The sequence below is a fragment of the Stenella coeruleoalba genome (assembly GCF_951394435.1).
Source record: "Stenella coeruleoalba genome assembly, chromosome: 7".
Lineage (NCBI taxonomy): Eukaryota > Metazoa > Chordata > Mammalia > Artiodactyla > Delphinidae > Stenella > Stenella coeruleoalba.
In genome coordinates, this window is record NC_137153.1 from 67,013,297 (window position 1) to 67,037,129 (window position 23,833).

At 34.0% G+C, this 23,833-nt stretch overlaps 1 protein-coding gene across 3 annotated transcripts in view; it reads left to right on the plus strand.

Moving 5' to 3' along the window:
- The window catches only part of BRD10 (bromodomain containing 10), a 104,666-nt gene that overhangs the window by 57,193 nt on the left and 23,640 nt on the right, over positions 1 to 23,833 (plus strand). For 2 of the 3 annotated variants that reach the window (XM_079928003.1, XM_079928005.1), the window contains 2 exons: positions 7,255 to 7,334; positions 21,037 to 21,126. In XM_079928003.1, coding sequence (XP_079784129.1) covers positions 7,255 to 7,334; positions 21,037 to 21,126 — 170 coding nt within the window. The remainder of the gene's footprint in view (positions 1 to 7,254; positions 7,335 to 21,036; positions 21,127 to 23,833) is intronic. The other variant, XM_079928004.1, reaches the window with a different exon arrangement.

The following is a 23,833-nucleotide window of genomic DNA, read 5'->3' on the forward strand; positions in this document are numbered from 1 at the left end:
AGGGCAGCCCGTGTAATCAAATGTATAATTTCTACAGAAAAATATGAAATAGACAAACTAAATGAGATGAAGACTACAAAGAACCTCATAACAGTTTATGTCACGTTTTGCTATCATATAAATTATTTTTAAAACTTCAGTTTTCAGAACCTTTTGGACTGTAGAATTGTACATAAGTGATTCTGGGCCAGTATATTAAGGACTTCAGAAAATCTTGAAGAAAACTGTTTAGTTTTGTTTAACCCAGTATTTTTCAAGTTTACTTGAATACAGAGCTTTTTTCAAGGAATAGTATTCTGTAGAATGTGCTTTGGGATAAAGCTGTGTCACCCATGGCTGATTTATGAACCTTTACTTAGGGTGGACTAAATGTAGTTAATCGAGATTTACGTAGTTAACCTGGTCCAATTTATGTTGATTACACAGGCCCTAAATTTTGGTGGAATCTCCAGATTTAGTAAAGCTTATTGTGATGGCAGATGATTTTTAGTAGAAGGCACAAAGATAAATTGGTTGAAAATGATTTGATAATTTTAGTGTGCTGTGAGGCACTTTTGCAATCCATAAGCATTTTAATCTGTTTTTCAGAATTGGACTCTTCTTCCTGCTTTGTAAATTTTGAATTTATTTTCATTTATTTAAGCCTGCTCCTTCCTCTTGGAAGCATTGTAGAATAGAAAAACATTGGCATTTTCCCAAATATGCATACTTATAGCACTAGATACTTCTCCTTCATAATATTTATAAAATTTATTCTTAATAGTTGAATTTCTAGGTTGTTTTGATGATTGTCTCCCTCTGTTCTATAACATTCTTGAGGACAGAAGGATTATTTCTGGTTTTGCATCCCTAGCACTTAGCACAGTGACTAACTCATTGTGTAAGAATCTATTGAATGAATAAATGAACACACATAATGCGGTTCTCCCAGGTATAACTAAGATTTATCCCTTAATATGTATCTTTCACATTCTTTTAATGCATTTATATTTTTTAATAGGATTATACTATACATACCATTTTACAATCTGCTTTTTTCCCACATGACAGTATACCATGAACATCTTTGTGCAATAAATAGATCTCTATAGCATCATTTTAAATGGCTGTGTAGGATTCTGTTATGTGTATTGTGTAGTCCATTTAACCAACCTCCTTACTGGACATTTTGGTTGTTTTTGGTAATGCACTATTATAGATTGTGTAGAGCAGGTAGAGTTGAGTGAAATGAGTGAGAAATCTTAAAATGAGAGGACTTTTTATAAAACCTGAAAAAAACAAACAAAAATGATTCAAGATACATTAATTATTACAAAAAAGCTTGTGGTATTTTAAGTTATTTATTTCAACCAGTTTGGTTTGGAGGGGTTTTCCCTCCTTACATGGTCGTTATTTTCAACCAAATCATTTTGTGTGAGCTCCTCTAAACCAATTAAAATAAATAAGACAAGTGGTGTTAGTTTCTTATAGGTGAAGAAACTAAGGTTCAAAAATAGTAAATAGCCTCATTTAATAATTGTTAAGTATATGGTAAAGACCATACAAAGGTCAAAGAGAGGCTAAATCCATGTGTGCTATAGTAAGATTTAATAGAAGATGAAGGACTTTGAAGAATAATGGGGATTGGGTAGATGAAAAATGGTTAATAATGTGAGCACAGCCATGGAGGCGTAATTAAGCCAAGTGTCAGTGAAAAAATAAGCATAATTAGAGAAAAACTTAAGGAAAAAGTTGAAAAGTTGAGGGTTTAAAAGGTGTTTGAATGATGGAAATATGCCATTTTGAGGTGATATCTTTCTGGATACGTGGTGCTATTTTAGATAATTGAATCAGGAATACAGTGCAGGGAAATGAGCTTGAAATAAAATATATCAAATGTGTGAAAGTAATGAGCTGCTTTATAGGGAATGACTGAGAAAGTAATGTAATCTACAATATTTGATTATATCCAGGCCCTTATCTGTGAAACAGTTGTGTAATTCTGTGTTAATATTACTATAGAACCTAACTATGTTTGTCTTTATGGGAAAAATTCTTAGAGGACCAACTCAAGATGCCAAGGTACAAGACTGAAAGAATTGACTATACTCCATGTTCTTTTATTTTAATGCCTTCTACTTCCCCCACCCCTCCAAAAACCTAATACTCGTATGATGATTACTGCATGCCAGGCACTATTCTAAGCCTTTATATATATTGTATCATTTAATCCTCATAAAAACTCATAAGTAGATGCTACTATTCCCCCCATTATATAGATTTTATAGATTTTTAAAAACTGAGGCACAGAGAGGTTTATTAACGTATCCAAGGTCACACAGCTAGTAAGTGAATGGCAGGATTAGGAGAAGGAATGTTGCAGGGTAATTAGGATGCCATTTAAGAGCTATAAAAAGAAACTGGCAGTGTTTATAAAAATGAAGGGATAGAAGATAACTCCAGGAGGAGGAAATTCTAAATCCAGATAAGGAATGATTATATAACTGTTCTATCACACTGACAGAAGAAAATAACATTTTGAGAGAGATGTTGCAGTAAATAGCAGAATTTGACAACTAATTCAGTATTCTGAGTTAAAGGGGAAAAAAAGAAATAGGTATTCAGGAGTTATCGAATTATTTTATAGTGTTAAAAAAATGCCAGTATGATGAGAAATTTGCTCATAGGCAAGGAGAATAGAAGGAAAATCAGCTGTTTTATTAAAGTCAATGGCTTACTTAGAACATTCCAGAAACTTATATTAGCCAAGATATGGACACTTAGTAAATTAAAGCCATATTTAGACTGTTTCTGTGACTTCACCGTCTAGCTAGGCACTTGCCAGAATCACTTATAATACAAATGCTCTTGGGTTTTTACTTTTAACAGTGATTAATGTCTTAGTATCCATTCACATTAATATTCCTAAAATGAAAGTACTGAGAGAGTAGTGTATGTGTTAGAATAATTTTTAAACATGGGAAGGCCGAATCTAGGAGTATTGAAGTGGAAGCCTGAATAGTCCAAGGAGCCAAGGAGTGAATACAGGCAGGAAAACCAGGTGAAGGTAAAGATGAAGAATAAGAGACTAAGGAAAGAGTTGGATTGGGAATGATAGTCACCTTAATTTTTCTGGTAAGTGTATCTCCATGTTCTAGAATACTGCAATTTTATGCCTAAGTTATAGTGTGAAATATATTTTTAGTTATATTTTTCTCTCAAGTTGGGCTTCCTTCTAGAGCTGATCTAAGCGTAATTTTAAAAAGCTTCATTAGGCTGTGCTTGTATCAATTACTAGGCCATATTTAGTTTCCTTATCCATTTCTAGGTACATGTTGACACTCACTTTTTGCCCATGTTTGTGTTTTAGGCTCAGGAATTGTGTTGAAATTCTTTGTATGTTTTAAATTGACTTCTGACAGTTATATTTTATGGGACTAGGTGACTTAGGGCAGTGGAGGTAAAAGCCGTGGGTATGATCAAGTAAGTGGTAGAGGAATGGAAGCCCACTAGGGGGCAGTATGTAACTTGCCCTCTGTATTATCTGGCCCTGGAGCAAAAGCAGGTTATAAAACAAAGGCTGTGTGGTTTTACAGTATCCCATGCTCCATTTTAAAAGTAATATTTAATAAAAAGTAACAGTTGATTTTTATTGAAGAATACAGGAAAATTTGTATTCAAATTGTTTTGTGGAGGACATAGTCTCAAGGTATTAAGTAATAGTGAATATGCAAATCTTATAACCCTAATCAAAAGGAATGCTCTGAAATCAATCAGATGCAGATTACATCCCTGTAGAATGTCTGAAAACAATGCAGTATTTTACCATAAAAAGAGCACAGCTTTGAAGTGAGACCCATCTAGTACAAATATATGCTCCAGTGCATATTAGCTGTAAGTTCTCCATCAATTTATTTACCTGTTTATAGCCTGTTTCTTTCTCTGTGAAAAATGAGGTAATACCTACCTTGCTGTATTTTTTCAAGGTTTAATGGAATAGCAAGCAAATGCATAGCACCTAGCATGGTGCCTGGCACACGGTAGGAATCGATAGATGGTAACTATGATTTTTGAGAGGTTAGAATTACATAATGGAAAGAGCTTGGACTTTGGTGTTAGAGTCCCTGGCTCTGGGGCTTACTTATTACAGTGTAACACTTAAGTAAGTTAAGTAACTTTTTTGATCTTCATTTATCCCTTATTAAAATGGGGATGTTGCCTACCTTGGAGGGTGGTTTTCAGAATTAACTGAGGTAATTTATATATCACCTTACTAAGTGTCTGACACATAGTAGGCTATCAATAAATGTTATTTTCCTTACTACCGTTCCTAGGTCATGTTGTGAAACTCTTTGGTAAATTGTGTAAATTATTTAAATTGTCTGTCAGCGTTTTCCTCATTATAAAATGGACTCAGATTGACCCTAAGAATTGTAAACAATTACCTGCCTCCCTTTTTCTATCCCCAAACTGATAAAATTTCTGATGAAGTATAGGATTCTTATATTTAAGGATCATTTCTCTTGTGTGCTAAATGCTGTACATGCAAAATGAATAATAGGATTTCTGTTGTCAGTAATTTCCAATCTAGTAAGGAAGAGAAATATATAAACAGATAATTATAATACTGTATGATAAGTGTTACATTAATTGATATGTGTACGAAGTCGAGTGGTAGCACATAGGACATAAGAGCAAGAAGAACTAAAATGAAGGACTAAGTTAATAAAAGAATTTGAAGAAGGTTAAAAGATAATAAACATTTTGTTTAAACCTTTACCACAACGTAGCTAAGGCACGTGAGAACAACAGCTAACATTTATTGGTGATTTACCATGTGCCTAGCAGTAGTCTAAGCTCTTAACATGTTTTAACTTGTTTAATTCTCACAACATAGGTGATATTGTTATCCCTATTTTAGAGATGATGAAACTTCACAAGGAAATAAAATAATTTGCTCAAGGTCTTGCAGCTAGTAGGTGGTTAGAACTGATATTCCAACCCAGGTAGTTTAGTTCCAAAACTCAAGCTTAAAACTACTGCACAGTACTACTTCTAGTTACTTAATAACATTTAAGTATCTTAATGACATGATGAAAGGAGATGCCTAGTAACCACCTCAGCTGCTTAATTTACTTAATTTACAGTCAAACAGAGTGACTGTTAGAGTTAACTGAGAATTTAGTACCTTAGTGCCTCTGTGGCAACAATGTGAAATTAATTGGGAATATCAAGAGTGACCTCTGTTGTGCTTATAAAGAAATAAATACAAAATCAAATTATTTTTTAAAAAGCTAGTTAGAGGAGTGCTGAGGGGGTGGGGAATAGGAATGAGGAAGGATTTCATTTCCTTCAAATTGCTGTCTTAGGTCAGCAAGCAGTTAAATCTTTTCCCATGAACTTTCAAGAATAGTAAAGGTAGCATATAGAGGAAAGGCATTTTGGTGTTCAGATTTATCAGTCCCCTTGAGAGGTACCTATTGCATCCAGTTTAGAAATCAGTAACTAGCTGTATTATAGAGATACCAAGAATTCAATCACTTCTCCTTGAATATTGCTAAAGCAGCCACCCACCCACTTGTTTTTGTATGAGTTTAGTTCTAGTGTAGGTACTGTGTGAGCACATAAGCAAATAACAGTGATAAGAAATATACATTAGTTTTTTTTAAATTAATTTATTTTTGGCTGTGTTGTGTCTTTATTGCTGCACGTGGGCTTTTTCTAGTTGCGGCAAGCAGGCGCTACTCTTCATTGTGGTGCGCGGGCTTCTCATTGCAATGGCTTCTCTTCTTGCAGAGCACGGGCTATAGGTGCGTGGGCTTCAGTAGTTGTGGCTCGCAGGCTTAGTTGCTCCGCGGCATGTGGGATCTTCGTGGACCAGGGCTCGAACCCATGTCCCCTGCATTGGCAGGTGTATTCTTAACCACTGCACCACCAGGGAAGTCCCTACATTAGGTTTTTAAATTTAATTGTTACCTAGTGGAACAAAACACTAAAACCCATGTGAATCTCAGCCACTGAAAATTTGCAGTAGTTCAAGTATGGTATACTTGCATTTTATTGAGTCAAAGTTAGAAATGACCCAAATTACAATTCTGTGATATGATTGAAAGAGGAATACAGAAGAAAATACCATTACATTGTAAACTGGAATTGCGCTTATGAGTTGAATGAAATGTTGCAATAAAAACTGTTTTCATGCAAGATCACATCTATGCAGGAAAACATTTAGAAAAGAACAATAGGGGTTATGTAGTATAGCAAAGTTGCTTTCGGTACTTAGTCATTTTCTCTTTTAAAAAAAAGTAATTTTTAAGATGATTTTAGCCTACAAATGATTGTGAACTAAAATTAACTTTTAAGTATTTCTAATTAATTTTTTATTCCCTACATAGATTGTAAACTCTTGGAGGACAGGGTTTCCATTTTATAATTTTTTGTTGTCCCCATAAAGTGTACTGTATCTCATGTTTGTTGATTAAGTAACAATTTATTAATTGATTTTGCTGATTGCAAATGGGGGGAAAAGCATTTACTTGACTATGTTCCTTACTAGAAAATAGAGGCTATATGTATGTACATATTTCTTTTGTCTGGTTAAATACATATTTTAGATTATATGTACTTTATGCTATGAAATAGATTTCTTTAAGAATGTGGATTTATTTTTCCTAGTGATTTCTGATTGCACAAATGACTAGGTGCACTTTAAAGGGAGATGTTTACCTTGTTTTAAAACTGGTTATTGAATACTGCCAACGGCAGTCCACTAGGTGAGTGCAGAACTAAAGGGATAGAAGGAAAACCCTGTTTCTTAAGCTACTGAGAGGATTTTCACATTAGGTTGAATAAAGACCATAGTCTTCAGAGTATAGTTGTATGCAAGTTCCTGACTACAGAAGTCATTGTTAAAGGTAAGGTTTTTTCTTATGTAACCTCATTTTAAGTTGTGAATTAGATTTTAACTAAGCAATAGTAATGTGACTTTTTTGCCAAATCTTATTGTAATAAATTCTGGTACTGTGCAACACATTGGAGATTATAGTAGTTTGGTTCTTATAGAAAGAAAACACCATTTGTTAATATGTCTGTTACAGGTAGTTATAGTTTAATGTTTGCTTTTGCTGGGGCTTGTTTTGATTCATCATTTTTATTTGACTCACTAGAAGCCATCTGTTAGTTATAATTTAACTTTCAAGGTTCTATGTAATTTGGGTTTTGTTAATGAAGTGCTATAAACAGCATTATGAAGCTTTTCTCTTTTAATCTTGAAAGGAAAAAAATCCATATCTAAAAAAGCAATCACAAAGAAGAGGAAAACTGTCACAAAGTCACCTACTGTACCAGAATTTCAGGTAAATGTTTCAATTTTGTCTCAATACTTATTAGTTTAATTTTTTGTTTCAGTGTTTATATTGTTCCTCAAGAGATTGGCTAAATTCCGCCATAACACACAATACTTTTAATGAGATGTTTCCAACTATGACTTTTTCCCTGCAAGTGTAGATATAGCTAAAATTTAATCTGCTAGTATTTCAAAAATTTTTACCTCTCTTTTTGTCTCTTGATAGTCAAAAATCTCTGTGGTTTTCTGTACGCTATACTGTTTTGTAGAAGTAATTTAATAGAAATATATATATATATATATATGTATCAAGTAAATGTGTAGATGAAAGTCTTCCAAGAACTAACTATAATTTGTACATGGTAGCATTGTGTAGGTAATCCATTTTATTTTCATTTATTTGGGCACTATAGAAATAGCAGACTTATTAACTTAAAAAACAAAACTTTTAACACAGCTATATATGAACTTCAGAGAGAATATTAAGTAAACGTTAATTGAATGGTTTTTTAAACATTTCTGCAAAAAGAAAAAAGTACTTGTATGTACTGCTATCTGATTATGTGAAGAGTTTTCTGTTTGTAGTTGATACTAGAATAAGCAGAGAAGTTCACCCTAGTTAAATAATACTTTTATTTTCTACTTTATGAAAGATGAGTTTCTACAACAAATGACTATTTCTTTAAAATTTTTCTTTGTATTAGCGTGTCCAATCTATTTCTGGTTTAGATTATAAAATTAACACTTAATTGCCAAAAAAAAAGTGATGTTAAAATGAATTTCTGTGAGTCTCAAAACTAAAGAAGAAAGTAAAGGAGTAATAACTATGAAAATATTGATAATATGTAATGTGAGTTTTACAGTTACCTGTATCCAAAACTGTAGACACATCTTTTTTTCAGTAAAAATTCTATTTTGGAAGTGTTTTTTATGGAAGCTACTAATTGGTAAAATTTAATACTTTTAAATGAACAGTAAAAGAAAATAGACATATTTTTCTTTTAGTATTTTAGAGTATTTTTAATGACATCCTTAGGATGAATTACAACCATTTCTACAAAATCCTTTTATATAAAGTAACCTTGGTTCCAGCATATTCAGTTAAAAACAAAAAAGTGTATTTACTGTTTACTTAGAGGCTTTTCTACCATTGCTTATGTGTGTTATTTAATGCTATAATAGTATATTGTCATTCATTCTTCCACTGATTTCATGCTAGCCTTTGCTATTTCTCCCACTCATTTTTGCCTTAATCCCTCAAAGTATTCATCCTGGCAGTATGGATCTCAGAACAGATCTGGTCCACTGTTGATATTCCCCTTCATTCCTGTATTAATGGATGGATTTTTATATGTAATAAGTGGCACAGACAGCATAGACAGTTTTTGATTTGTTTTTTTTTAATTGCAGGTGGTATTCATTAGTGAGGCATGAAATCAGCTTAGTGGATTGCATGACCAGCATTTCTTTTTTAAGCTAACAAAATTAAAATAGAAATTTTAAGAGTTTCAAATATAATAAGGGTAATATTGTTTCATAAAACTTTGGTTTCCATTGTGTGTGTTTACTGACATGCAGTGTAAATGTATTTCTGACCATGGGTTGGGGGCAAAAAAGTATGAAAAACACTGTCGTAAATGATGTTTTTAGTTAGTTACCGACCATTTGCTTACCACTCAGAAACTTAAGGTCAAAAGTACATGTTTTGCTAGATTGAACTGTTTAAAATAAAGTGCTCTTCCTGGTTCTTAAGGTGTCCTAGAAAGAAGGCGGGGTTGGGGGTGAGAGAGGGGTGTGTTTGTGTGTGTGTGTGTGTGTGTGTGTGTGTGTGTGTGGCTAGGGTTGGGAAATAGACTTATGAGAACAGTTGTTCTTATGCCTGGTTTACAATTTAAATACCATGGTATTACTGAGAAAGAAAATTGACAGCTATTTCCCAGGAAATAGGTCATTTGCTTCAACCAAGCAAAGAATAGGACATAGTATTAGTCACTAGTAAACTTTATTGTTACATGCAAAACTTATAGTTTTGCCTCTCATAATGATTCTATGTAGTTTGTTTCTTTAATTATTTGAAAGACTCCTACATATAAGAAGACTGGTTATTATATAACAAAGAACTGAATTTATTTCCTTCTCAAAAGCTCTAGCAGTATGACATTTAGCACCTCAGAAACATATCCAGGAATTAAATTGTGTGAAATTTTGATTTTTGTAGTTGTTGTATTTAAGTTCTGGTGAATTAAAAAAGTGAATCCTGTTTTGACCTCAGCTACTTTTTAATTTGATAGTGGTTGTTGACTTTTTTAAAACTAGATCAAACCTATAAGCCTGTTTGCTTCAGGAAGAATCCGTGTTTATTTATATACACAACTAAAATATCTATACCTCAGTGTGAAAAAATAATCATCCCACCCCTATTTAAAGTATACACTGTAAGCAGTCAAAGACCTATTGTATTTATATTTGTGTATATATTATAATGGGACTACCCATATCTGTACCAGTTTTTCCTAGCAGTTATATCAGTGGTTCTCAAACTTTAAATAGTATAAAAATAATCTGATACTTTTATTAAAAATGAAAAATCCTGGGTTTCATCCTCTAAGGGTCCATCCTTGATTCAGTGGGTCTAGGTGGATGTCAGTAATCTGGATAGTGCTTAAGCATATGGATTCTGGAACCAGGCTACTTAGGTTCGAATGCCATCTTAGCCCTAACTTGATAACCTTAGGTAAGTTACTTAACTGCTCAAAGCTTCCAATTCCTCATCTGTACAATGGAATAATAATAGTTCCCACTCCTAGGATTGTTGTGAGGATTAAACGATAGAACTTACTGTTTTATTATCTTATTTATTTTTTCAAATAAGCATGCCAGATGCTTTAGACGAAAAGTACTGTGTTTATGAGCAGGAAAATCAATCAATTAAGAGCATCTATTACTGACCTTTACCACTTTTTCCAGGAACTTAAGACCTTGAAATAAATCTCAGATTTGGTCATATTTTATAAATCATGAAATTTCATCATTAAGCATAAAAGTATTTCAAAAGTGAAAAACTGGGTAATATTATTTGCATCATTATATTAGAGGGAAAACTTATGCTGAGCCCTCCCTACTCTAGTGTTATGTCGGGTTATACATTTGGCATATAGGGGAACTTGTCATGTTTTTCTACTTAGCAATAATTGTAAAAAGTTAGGAAATATTTTTATTTTTAGTCTTTAGCATGTTGGTGATAAAAACTTTTATGTCAAATTTAACAGTTACTGATTACTCTGTTAAACTGACTAAATTATTTTTTGTTTTTCTGTGTTAGTTTTTTTTTTTTTTTTTTTTTTTTGCGGTACGCGGGCCTCTCACTGTTGTGGCCTCTCCCGTTGCGGAGCACAGGCTCCGGACGCGCAGGCTCAGCGGCCATGGCTCACGGGCCCAGCCGCTCCGCGGCATGTGGGATCTTCCTGGACCGGGGCACGAACTCACGTCCCCTGCATCGGCAGGCGGACTCTCAACCACTGCGCCACCAGGGAAGCCCTCTGTGTTAGTTTTATAATGTAAGACTTTTATATTGAAAAGTGAATATTGATTTTCTTAATAAAGTTCATTTTTACCCAGGAGCCTTTTAATTTGTTTAATATTTGAGAGAGAAATTTAATATGTGAATTCTCTTTTTGTACACAGTTATAACAGTCATACAAAGTGTTCTTTATATATATATATATTTTTTTTTTAGCATCTTTATTGGAGTATAATTGCTTTATAATGGTGTGTTAGTTTTTGCTTTATATCAAAGTGAATCAGCTATACATACACATATATCCCCATATCTCCTCCCTCTTGCGTCTCCCTCCCACCCTCCCTATCCCACCCCTGGAGGTGGTCACAAAACACTGAGCTGATCTCCCTGTGCTATGTGGCTGCTTCCCACTAGCTATCTATTTTACATTTGATAGTGTGTATATGTCCATGCCACTCTCTCACTTCTTCCCAGCTTACCCTTCCCACTCCCCATGTCCTCAAGTCCATTCTCTACTTCTGTGACTTTATTCCTGTCCTGGCCCTAGGTTCTTCAGAACCATTTTTTTTTTTTTTTTTTTTGCGGTATGCGGGCCTCTCACTGATGTGGCCTCTCCCGTTGCGGAGCACAGGCTCCGGACGCGCAGGCTCAGCGGCCATGGCTCACGGGCCCAACCGCTCCGCAGCATGTGGAATCCTACCGGACGGGACACGAACCCGCGTCCCCTACATCGGCAGGCGGACTCCCAACCACTGTGCCACCAGGGAAGCCCAGAACCATTTTTTTCTTTCAGATTCCATATATATGTGTTAGCATACAGTATTTGTTTTTCTCTTTCTGCCTTAGTTCACTCTGTATGACAGACTCTAGGTCCATCCACCTCATTACAAATAACTCAATTTCGTTTCCTTTTATGGCTGAGTAGTATTCCATTGTATGTATGTGCCACATCTTCTTTATCCATTCATCTGTGGATGGACACTTAGGTTGGTTTCGTGTCCTGGCTGTTGTAAATAGAGCTTCAGTGAACATTGGGGTACATGAATGACTCTTTTTGAATTATGGTTTCTAGGGTATATGCCCAGTAGTGGGATTGCTGGGTCATATGGTAATTCTATTTTTAGATTTTTTAAGGAACCTCCATACTGTTCTCCGTAGTGACTGTATCAATTTACATCCCCACCAACAGTGCAAGACGGTTCCCTTTACTCCAGACCCTCTCCAGCAGTTGTTTGTAGATTTTTTGGTGATGGCCATTCTGATTGGTGTGAGGTGATACCTCATTGTAGTTTTGATTTGCACTTCTCTAATGATTAGTGATGTTGAGCATCCTTTCATATGTTTGTTGGCAATCTGTATATCTTCTTTGGAGAAATGTCTGTTTAGGTCTTCTGCCCATTTTTGGATTGGGTTGTTTGTTTTTTGATATTAAGCTGCATGAGCTGCTTGTATATTTTGGAGATTAATCCTTTGTCAGTTGCATCATTTGCAAATATTTTCAACCATTCTCCGGGTTGTCTTTTTGTCTTGACATGTTTCCCTTTGCTGTGCAAAAGCTTTTAATTTTCATTAGGTCCCATTTGTTTCTTGTTTTTATTTCTATTTCCCTAGGAGGTGGGTCAGAAAGGATCTTGCTGTGATTTATGTCATAGAGTGTTCTGCCTATGTTTTCCTCTAAGAGTTTTATAATGTCTGGCCTTCCCTTTGGGTCTTAAATCCATTTTGAGTTCATTTTTGTGTATGGTGTTAGGGTGTGTTCTAATTTCATTCTTTTACATGTAGCTGTCTGGTTTTCCCAGCACCACTTATTGAGGAGGCTGTCTTTTCTCCATTGTATATTCTTGCCTCCTTTATCAAAAATAAGGTGACCATATGGGTGTGGGTTTGTCATATATGGCCTTTATTATGTTGAGATAGGTTCCCTCTTTGCCTACTTTCTGGAGGGTTTTTATCATAAATGGGTGTAGAATTTTGTCGAAAGCTTTCTCTGCATCTATTGAGATGATCATGTGGTTTTTCTCCTTCAGTTTGTTAATATGGTTTATCACATTGATTTGCGTATATTGAAGAATCCTTGCATTCCTGGGATAAACCCCACTTGATCATGGTGTATGATCCTTTTAATGTGCTGTTGGATTCTGTTTGCTAGTATTTTGTTGAGGATTTTTGCATCTGTGTTCATCAGTGATATTGGCCTGTAGTTTTCTGTCTTTGTGACATCTTTGTCTGGTTTTGGTATCAGGGTGATGGTGGCCTTGTAGAATGAGTTTGGGAGTGTTCCTCCCTCTGCTATATTTTGGAAGAATTTGAGAAGGATAGGTGTTAGCTCTTCACTAAATGTTTGATAGAATTCGCCTGTGAAGCCATCTGGTCCTGGGCTTTTGTTTGTTGGAAGACTTTTAATCACAGTCTCAATTTCAGTGCTTGTGACTGGTCTGTTTATATTTTCCGTTTCTTCCTGGTTCAGTCTCAGAAGGTTGTGCTTTTCTAAGAATTTGTCCATTTCTTCCAGGTTGTCCATTTTATTGGCATAGAGTTGCTTGTAGTAATCTCTCATGATCCTCTGTATTTCTTCAGTGTCAGTTGTTACTTCTCCTTTTTCATTTCTAATCCTATTCACTTGAGTCTTCTCCCTTTTTTTCTTGATGAGTCTGGCTAATGGTTTATCAATTTTGTTTATCTTCTCAAAGAACCAGCTTTTAGTTTTATTGATCTTTGCTATCATTTCCTTCATTTCTTTTTCATTTATTTCTGATCTGATCTTTACGGTTTCTTTCCTTCTGCTAACTTCAGGGTTTTTTTGTTCTTCTTTCTCTAATTGCTTTAGGTGGAAGGTTAGGTTGTTTATTTGAGATTTTTCTTGTTTCTTGAGGTAGGATTGTATTGCTATAAACTTCCCTCTTAGGACTGCTTTTGCTGCATCCCATAGGTTTTGGGTCGTCGTGTTTTCATTGTCATTTGTTTCTAGGTATTTTATGATTTCCTCAGTGATCTCTTGGTTATTTAGTAGTGTATTTAGCCTCCATGTGTTTGTATTTTTTACAGATTTTTACCTGTAATTGATATCTAGTCTCATAGCGTTGTGGTCAGAAAAGATACTCGATACGATTTCAATTTTCTTAAAATTAGCAAGGCTTGATTTGTGACCCAAGATATGATCTATCCTGGAGAATGTTCCATGAGCAGTTGAAAAGAAAGTGTAATCTGCTCTTTTTGGATGGAATGTCCTATAGATATCAATTAAGTCCATCTTGTTTAATGTATTGTTAAAGCTTGTGATTTCCTTATTTATTTTCATTTTGGATGATCTGTCCATTGGTGAAAGTGGGGTGTTAAAGTCCCCTGCTATGATTGTGTTACTGTCAGTTTCCTCGTTTATGGCTGTTAGCATTTGCCTTATGTTTTGAGGTGTGCCTATGTTGGGTGCATAAATATTTACAATTATTATATCTTCTTCTTGGATTGATCCCTTGATCATTCTGTAATGTCCTTCTTTGTCTCTTGTAATAGTCTTTATTTTACAGTCATTTTGTTTGATATGAGGCTTGCTACTCCAGCTTTCTTTTGATTTCCATTTGCATGGAATATCTTTTACATCCCCTCACTTTTAGTCTGTATGTGTCCCTAGGTCTGAAGTGGGTCTCTTGTAGACAGCATATATATGGGTCTTGTTTTTGTATCCATTCAGCCAGTCTATGTCTGTTGGTGGGAGATTAATCTATTTACATTTAAAGTAGTTATCAATATGTTTGTTCCTATTACCATTTTCTTAATTGTTTTGGGTTTGTTATCATAGGTCTCTTCCTTCTCTTGTGTTTCCTGCCTAGAGAAGTTCCTTTAGCATTTGTTGTAAAGCTGGTTTGGTGACACTGAATTCTGTTAGCTTTTGCTTGTCTGTAAAAGTTTTAATTTCTCCATCAAATCTGAATGAGATCCTTGCTGGGTAGAGTAATCTTAGTTGTAGGTTTTTCCCTTTCATCACTTTAAATATGTCCTGCCGCTTGCTCTGGCTTGCAGAGTTTCTGCTGGAAGATCTGCTGGTAACCTCATGGGGATTCCCTTGTATACTAATCATTGCTTTTCCCTTGCTGCTTTTAATATTTTTTCTTTGTATTTAATTTTTGATAGTTTGATTCATACGTGTCTTGGCGTGTTTCTCCTTTCATTCATCCTGTATGTGACTCTCTGCGCTTCATGGACTTTATTGACTCCTTCCTTTCCCATACTGGGGGACTTTTCCACTATAATCTCTTCAAATATTTTCTCAGTCCCTTTCTTTTTCTCTTCTTCTGGGACCCCTATCATTCGAATATTTGTGCGTTTAATGTTGTCCCAGAGGTCTCTGAGACTGTCCTCAGTTGTTTCATTCTTTTTTCTTTATTCTGCTCTGTGGTAGTTATTTCCACTATTTTATCTTCCAGTCACTTATCTGTTCTTCTGCCTCAGTTATTCTGCTATTGATTCCTTCTAGAGAATTCTTAATTTCATTTATTGTGTTGTTCATCATTATTTGTTTGCTCTTTAGTTCTTCTGGGTCCTTGTTAAATGTTTCTTGTATTTTCTCCATTCTATTTCCTAGATTTTGGATCATCTTTACTCTCATTATTCTGAATTCTTTTTCAGGTAGACTGCCTATTTCTTCTTCATTTGTTTGGTCAGGTGGGTTTTTACCTTGATGCTTCATCTGCTGTGTGTTTCTCTGTCTTCTCATTTTGCTTATCTTACTGTGTTTGGGGTCTCCTTTTCGCAGGCTGCAGCTTCGTGGTTCCCGTTGTTTTTGGTGTCTGCCCCCTGTGGCTAAGGTTGGTTCAGTGGGTTATGTCGGCTTTGTGGTGGAGGGGACTAGTGCCTGTGTTCTGGTGGATGAAGCTGGATCTTGTCTTTCTGGTGGGCAGGACCACATCTGGTGGTGTGTTTTGGGGTGTCTGTGACCTTATTATGATTTTAGGCAGCCTCTCTGCTAATGGGTGGGGTTGTGTTCCTGTCTTGCTAGTTGTTTGGCATAGGGTGTCCAGCACTGTAGCTTGCTGGTTGTTGAGTGGAGGTAGGTCTTATCATTGAGATGGAGATCTCTGGAAGCACTTTTGCCATTTGATATTACGTGGAGCTGGGAGGTCTCTGGTGGACCACTGTCCTGAACTCGGCCCTCCCACCTCAGAGGCACAGGCCTGACACCTGGCTGGAGCGCCAAGACCGTGTCAGCCACACGGCTCAGAAGAAAAAGGAGAAAAAGGAAAAGAAAGAAAGAAAAATAATAATAAAGTAAAGTTATTAAAATTTTAAAAAATTATTAAAAATTAAAAAGTCATAGAAAAAAGAGAGAGCAACCAAACCAATAAACAAATCCACCAATGATAACAAGTGCTAAAAACTATACTAAAAAAAAAAAAGGACAGAGAGAACCCTAGGACAAATGGTAAAAGCAAAGCTATACAGAGAAAATCACACAAAAGCATACACATACACACTCACAAAAAGAGACAAAGGATAAAAAATATATATATCTTTTGGGAAGTCTGAGGTCTTCTGCCAGCGTTTAGTAGGTGTTCTATAGGATTTGTTCCATATGTAGATGTATTTCTGATGTATCTAGGGGGAGGAAGGTGATCTCCACGTCTTACTCCTCTGCCATCTTGAAGGTCCCAGAAAGTATTCTTAAAGCTTAGTTTGTCAAGTCTCAATAAGATAAGTCTTTAAAATAATTTAAAAGCCTTAGTTACCGTGACTCTGCTTTTTGTTGGTAATCAAAATCTTTCATGTCATGTGTACTTGTTCCTATTCCATATATGTGACTTATTCGAAAGGCTCCTTTGCAAAGGAAATCCAGAATCCAGCTGTTGACTAAGACTTACATAGTAGTAGTATTTTTAAACATAAGCATAAACTCACTGATCCAACATACCTCTGAAAAAACTCTATTTTTCCGTTTAACCAATGGAGAAACTAAGGGATATGAAATAAAGTACTATCTTCAATGTGACAAATTGGGACCAAAAGTAAAATTAGAGTTTAACTGCTTCACTGAGTTAAGGACCTTTTGATTGTATTGTTATTTTGAATTGCTACCTTTTTTCTTTAAAACTATTTTTCTTTACACATCCTTATCCTTCTCATTTGTTCTTCATTCCTGTGAAATGTATCCTAATAAAATGAGTATTTTCAACTTCAGCTTTTTGTTTCACTTTTAACATCATGGGGTTTTACTTTCCCCTTAAAATTTTTTCCATTTTCATATATAGTACATTGAGAGAAACATCAGGTTTTAATCACATAGTGGTATAAAATGTTTTAACTTGTTAATCAGACTTACTTGTCATGTCACACATGATATCTTCATTTGCAAGTTTTGAAGTAGTCAGTATTGCTGATATGATGATCATAGAAGTGAGAAGGAATTTTCCTGTCATCATAGTCTTAACAGATGTCAATATAATTTTATTTTAAATATAATATAGATTTTGAATTTACACCATGCATTTATTCTTTTACTTATAATTTTTTAAATAAATTATTGGAGTGTTTCATTAGAGTGGTAGTAAATGTGATCCATTTTATTTGGACCTATTCATTTTGACTGCATTGTTTTCCTTTTGCTTTTTAATGTAATTTACTATATTCTTTTACTTTTGTATGCTACCTTATTTGTGTCCTTTTTGGAATCAATAAAGTAAATACCTGTCAAACCTATTGAGTTTATACCCAAAGGGCATAATATCTAGCTTGAAGTAGTGATAAAATAAGAAATAATTTACTTTGTAATTTTTCTGAGATGTGGTCATGGAGTTCTTTCAATCTCTATAGGACCTCCCCTCCCTCACTGTATACACACACTTCTGCTTCTTGAGTTGGAGAGAGGGCCTTTTAATATTTACCATTTAATAGAAGTGAAAGCTTAGGTATAAATTAATTCTTAAAACTATAATACATGTTCAATTATTGTTAGTTTTTTTGTTTTATTTTGTTTAGAGGGAACCCTTAAAGAATATGATCTAGTAGGAGGAGGAGTCCTAGGTTCCATGGTTTTCTCTCTGAGTGTGTCATCTTAGGTTACTTTATCTCTGTTAATTTTAACTAGCTTGTATATGAATTGGAGATACACCTTTTTAGCCTTTGCCAGGGTTTGGACCAAATCACATTTTGGGGGCGGTTCCTTTCAGCTCTAATAAGATTTATGATTTTGTGACTCTCTCATGGGTTGCATCAAGTGAAAGGTTAATTTGAGGGAGAGTGTGACATCCTTGAAAAGGTTCTTCCTGGGGGATAAAGCTCTTCGTCTAACCTCTGCAGTATGACTGAAAACCTTCTCCTATGAGTGTTGGCAGTGTGACCCAGCTGTAATCCAAGCTGCTATGGAGCTTTCCTTTTTACCCCTGGAGGCACCGAGCCTTAGATATTTTTTTCAAATGTAAGGTAATGAGAAGGAGGTCTTAATAAGCTGTTTTGCTTTGTTCAAATAATGCATCTGTTCTCCTTATTGAGGTGAACATTTCTTATTGGATTGACTCTATTTTTAAAAGCACCATTTGAAAATGAATTGAGTTTAAAGGCCACACATATGCCTTACTTTGTAGAGAGAAGGAATAGAGTGTATATATGACAGAATTGGTATAAATCAAATTATTTTTCCCTTGATATCAGTAATAAAATTAGAATTATGTTCCCATACAAGAATTTTCTAATATCTTGACTGTATATTTTGGGTATATATATTAGGTATTATGTATATATGTAAAGAGAGGTATATATTAGTATATAAAGAGTATAAATTGTCATGTAGATATTAAGTTATTTTAAGATAACTTCAAAGTAAATGTTGCTAAAAATATTTTGACCCTCAAATTCAGCAAAAGTTATGTTTGAGTCATGTCATTTAAGAAACATTTGTCTTACCATTGTGCATTTAATTCACTATTCCATCCCCTATTTGGAAATTAATCTTTTTGAATTTTCATACTCATTTAGCTCCATACTACTAGCATGTTTCCATAGCCATGCAGATTTGTAATTCATAATCATTTAATACATTATTGCTTAAAAATGTGATCTTCAGACCATACCTGGGAACTTGTTAGAAATGCAGAATCCTGTGTCCTGCTTCAGACCTACTAAATCAAAAACCTCCTTTTAACAAGATTCCCAGATGATCCTTATGCACGTTAAAGTTTGAGAAGCACTGATGTAGTACAGCTTACTTATAGCTCTTAGGCTGTGGAAATCATTCCTGATTTGACTTCACAACTGTGGTATCTGTTCCCTTAAACAGAATGTAAATATTTGCTTGCTAATTAAAAGATCTTAAATTTTTTAGGATGTGGTCAGGTGTAGGGGTATATGTTTTCATTGTTACCGTAAGTTTCTACAACGTACATGCAAAATGTACCCTTACTCCATGTGTAATGAGACAGCTGAGATGCAAGTGAAAACTCCTCTGAGCTTTGCCATATGTGCAAATGAGAAATCCATGGTGTGCTATTGACTAATACATCAAGTTCAGTGAAAAGGGTGTAACCATCTACAAGCTCTGTGGCAAATTTGACATGGTAGTCATAATAGCAGATTATACAATGGAAAGTTTAGTTCCCATTGAGTACTTTCTAGAAACCTGGTGTAGGGCCAGCATGGTTCTGAGGTTTTAGTGATATAACAGAAGTTGAAGACATTATCTAGTTCTAGAGGCACTTAGCTAATTAGCTAGTGCACTGCTTAACCATCAGCATTTCTTCCATAATTCTAGATTTGGCAGATGGAAATGTGTAGTGTGTAATAAATATCAGCTGCACTGTCCTACTACATCATCTCATACTGTTTTCTATTCTGAAATTATTTAATTTGGGTTACTTAAATACATATTTTACCTGCTTTGTCAGTTCTGTGAGTTTGAAATTATGTAGATGTTTCTAATAATTGTTAATACTAAGTATAATTTATATTATCTGTGATAACTTTTTCTTTGTCTATTACGTTGAACCATGTTGCCATTTTTGTAGATCAAAGGCATATCAGCGATTTCATATGGTTCAACTTAATGATAAAGAAAGTGTCGGTGCTCCTAGTCTCTCATTTTTGTCACACAGTCATGAGGAATGATCTTGTTGTAACCTACTTTTGTTGTTTTTGTTTGTTTTCTTTTAAAAGAAAATATACCTTTTAGGAAAACAACACCCTTACAAGAAATTAATGAATGTAAGAAACATGGGACTGATAAAAATTTAATGATGAATTAGTAGCTTTATAAGTATAGTGGGTTTATTTTTCATTATCACACAGTATAAACATTACAAGATTTTCATTAAAACTTTTCCTCTATATGTGGTTGCAGTTATCTTTTAGAAATCTTCTATTTCTTTTTCACAACAGATTTTTTAAAATACAAGCTTAAATTATTTTAGGAAAAAAAGTAAAATGTATCAAATTGGAAAAATTCAGTATAATTATACAAGAACTAAAATGTAGTTACTAATATTTTTGTTATTGCTGCTGACACTTCACTGTTTAAATCTTTAGTAATTAAGCCAAACTAGTTTGATTATTAATTAATAACTAAAGACCAAGTGTTTTGGCCATTTGCCAGCATTACCAAGGTGAAATTAAATGAGCCACATAATTATGAAAGGAAATAGATGCTATCTCTGGAGATGGTCTTATTAAGGACTACTAAGAAGATCATATTAAGAATGTATATATAATTTCATTAACTTCTTTGAATATATTCATATAGTTGAAGTCCCTCTTTATTAGCAATCCCAACAGCAGTAATGCAATTTGTTAAATTGTATAGTTAGCAACCAAAGCAAAGGTAAAATGATAGTTCTCCAGGGGTGCATTTATTCACCTGCTAGGAGACTGCTTGATGAAGCATTTCTTAAAGGTGATTCAGTAACCTGTGAAATCTAGGGTGAGTTTCCAGATCTTTGTCATTCTGGGCTGAAAGTTAAGAATGTTAAAAAAAAAAAAAAAAGTATCTGGATTATAAAGCAAACTGAAAGGTGGGGATGTGGGGTGAAAGCCTGACGTTCATACATCATAACAAGTAAATACCTTTTAAAATATAAACTGCGGAGCTTTCTTTGCATTTTGCTGTTACAAAGACAAATAATTGTGAATTCAGTGTGTGTTAAAACAAATTCTGTTACCACATTTTGGGTGTTTTATATTATGTGTTATCAAGCTGTGTTTTTGTGTTTTATTTTAGCTTATTTGCACTAATCTTGATGAACTCAGGGAATTAATCACAAAAATCGAGAATGAACTCAAAGATCTGGAAAACAGTAGAAAAAAATCGGTAGGTGTTGATCCAAAAGTTCTATCTATTATTGTCAGCATTAAAATTTATTCCTGCTTCTTCCTAAAGCCTTTTTAAATCTTGTTGTCCTGAGTTACATAAAAATTTGCAATGAAAAATAGAAACATTGTTTCCTTTATTTCTCCTATGTGGTCTAGTTTTCATTTTTAATACACAAAAATGGTGCTGGGGCAAGTAAATTAATTTTGTTTGCCTGGTTTATATCAGGTATAGTTTTAGATATTTCCCAGTATACTGGTTGGTTGTTTTCTGACTGGTAGTTTTTTGGGTAGTGCTTACCTTATTATATATTATAATAATATAATTATTCTTAATTATAATTATATGTTTTTAATGGAAGTTTATTGCTTAGTAACATAAAATTTCAATTAGCTCTGACATAAATAACATATGTAAATTGTTTAATCTTGCCCCAGATGTTTTTGATACATGCTTAACAATATGTCTTTTTTAAGAACCTTTATCAGCTGAAGGTCTTTTTTTAACTTTCACTATACTAAATTCACAATTAATCTTTACCTTCACTTTTTATTGTTCTTGAGAGACTAGAGTATAAGGGGCATTATTTTTATTCACTCAACACTTGGTAAAACAATTATTTATGAAATCAGTAATACCCATTTAACTGACATTTATAATTTTGTTATAGATTTGAAACACAATTACATACCAATAAATAAATGGAGAAGGCTTTAAGCATTGAAAAAAATCAATCACCATTAAAAAAAAATCCCTTTGTTTTATGCCTTAGGAACATCATGAAACCACTTTTAGGTCTTTGCTCAGAACCTGTTAATCTAGAATGATGTATGATAATAAGGTTAGTGATACAGCAAGCTTCATTCATATCAGCAGATTTGTTAAAGTCATTTTATATGCTGTTCAGAAGGAACATATTGGTAGCATTCTGAAGGAAGGAAATTAAAGTACCATAAAAGTACAACCTTCTGAGGTCGTTTAATACAGAAGTAAAACAGCCTTAAGCATTTTGGAAGTCACTCATATGATACCCCTGAGAGTATAGGTATAATCTAAGAGATGGGATAATGTTCATACTGATAGCCATCAATTAAGAAGAAAACATGTTCAATACACATTGTGTACAATATATAATCTGAGAATGCAGAAAACTGTATATTTTACAATTATTTCCATTAAAAATGGTTTGAATCCTTATTAGACTGTGAGGGGTTTTTTGTTTTGTTTTGAGTATATCAGCAATCTCTTCATATGGAATGAACCCCAAGTGTTGTTTTAAAACTTATCTCTGTGATGTATTTCTCAAACTATATTAAAATATTTTTTCATCAGCCAAAAGTGTTTTTTTAATATATTTTATATGTATGCTTATAAAGGACTGATTCTGTTCTTTAATAGGAAAGAATAGTCTTAATCAGGGTTTTATTTATAGTTTTTTTGCAGAAGCCATTTAGTCCATACTTCATGACTCTAAACAGAATTCTGTTAATTAAATTTGCTAATTGGTTTTTATTAGCTGCAGTTAGACAATAACATATGCATTTTAATTTGTTCCCATATTATGAATTAGGGTTTTCTTCTTAATGGATAGTTTTAAGCATAATTGGCTTATATACTTATTTATAGTATGTATTGTAAGAGAAAAAGACTTTTGCAGGCATCCTTGAGTTTTCCTGTAAAGCCATCCACCCCCCTTCCATTGGTGGTATGAGGTATAAACATATTGCCTTCCTTCACAGGAACAAGTACAAGAGTAAAAGAAAACATAAATTACAAATATTTGACTCTATAGTCCTTGGGGACATGTTTATCAGAAAATTTTAGGTTATGTATGGGTTTTAACTGATTAGATTTTATGTCTCTAAATTTTTAACTTGTCCATGACCCTTGATATTTGCATATTAGTTTTAAAATATGTTTTCTGCTCTTCAAGAAATAGAAATTCTTGGAACTGAACTTAGTGGGGATAATGTTATTGAGATTACCAGTATACAGGCTACTTTCCCCTTAAATTACCTGACTAAACAACTGTTTTCATGAACAACTTATCTCAATCAATGAAATGGCCACACAGCATAAAGGAAATAATAGTAGAAGTTTGCATCTCAGTGCCATTCCTTATTTTTTTTTTACAAAAGCTGATACTGAGTGTGATAAATGTTATTGTAATAGTTCACTTTATTGAATTTTTATGTTAGTATTGGAGAATACCAGTTTATTTGTCTGTCATCACTTGGGAATAAGGGGTTCCACTTAATTGCATTTTCTAGGAAGCTGAAACCTAAACCTTCAGTACTAAAATTCTTCCTTTAATCATTTAATGAAAAAATTTCCCTGCCTCCTTTATACTGAACATAATTTAACACTTTTTTGATGACTCAGGGATCATTATGAATATCCATAATTGTACTGATACCCTAAAAATCTATTGATCTCAGTTACTCTAAACATTCACCAATAGGCCTTTAGATTATGTATTTTGAAGGTTTTTGTCTGCTTGTTTTTTTGCTTTTGTTCTGTCTCTTCATTGTCAGCCTGTCATTTCTTATGTGTGTCCATGTACTCGCCCTAGCTGATATACTGTCGGTTACAAAGCAAGTATCCGCATTATTAGAATTAGGCTCATAGTAAGGACCTGAGGAATTTTATTAATGAAATATATGAACTTGGCAATAGTGATAGCCATTTTGCTTATTCCTTGCTTGGT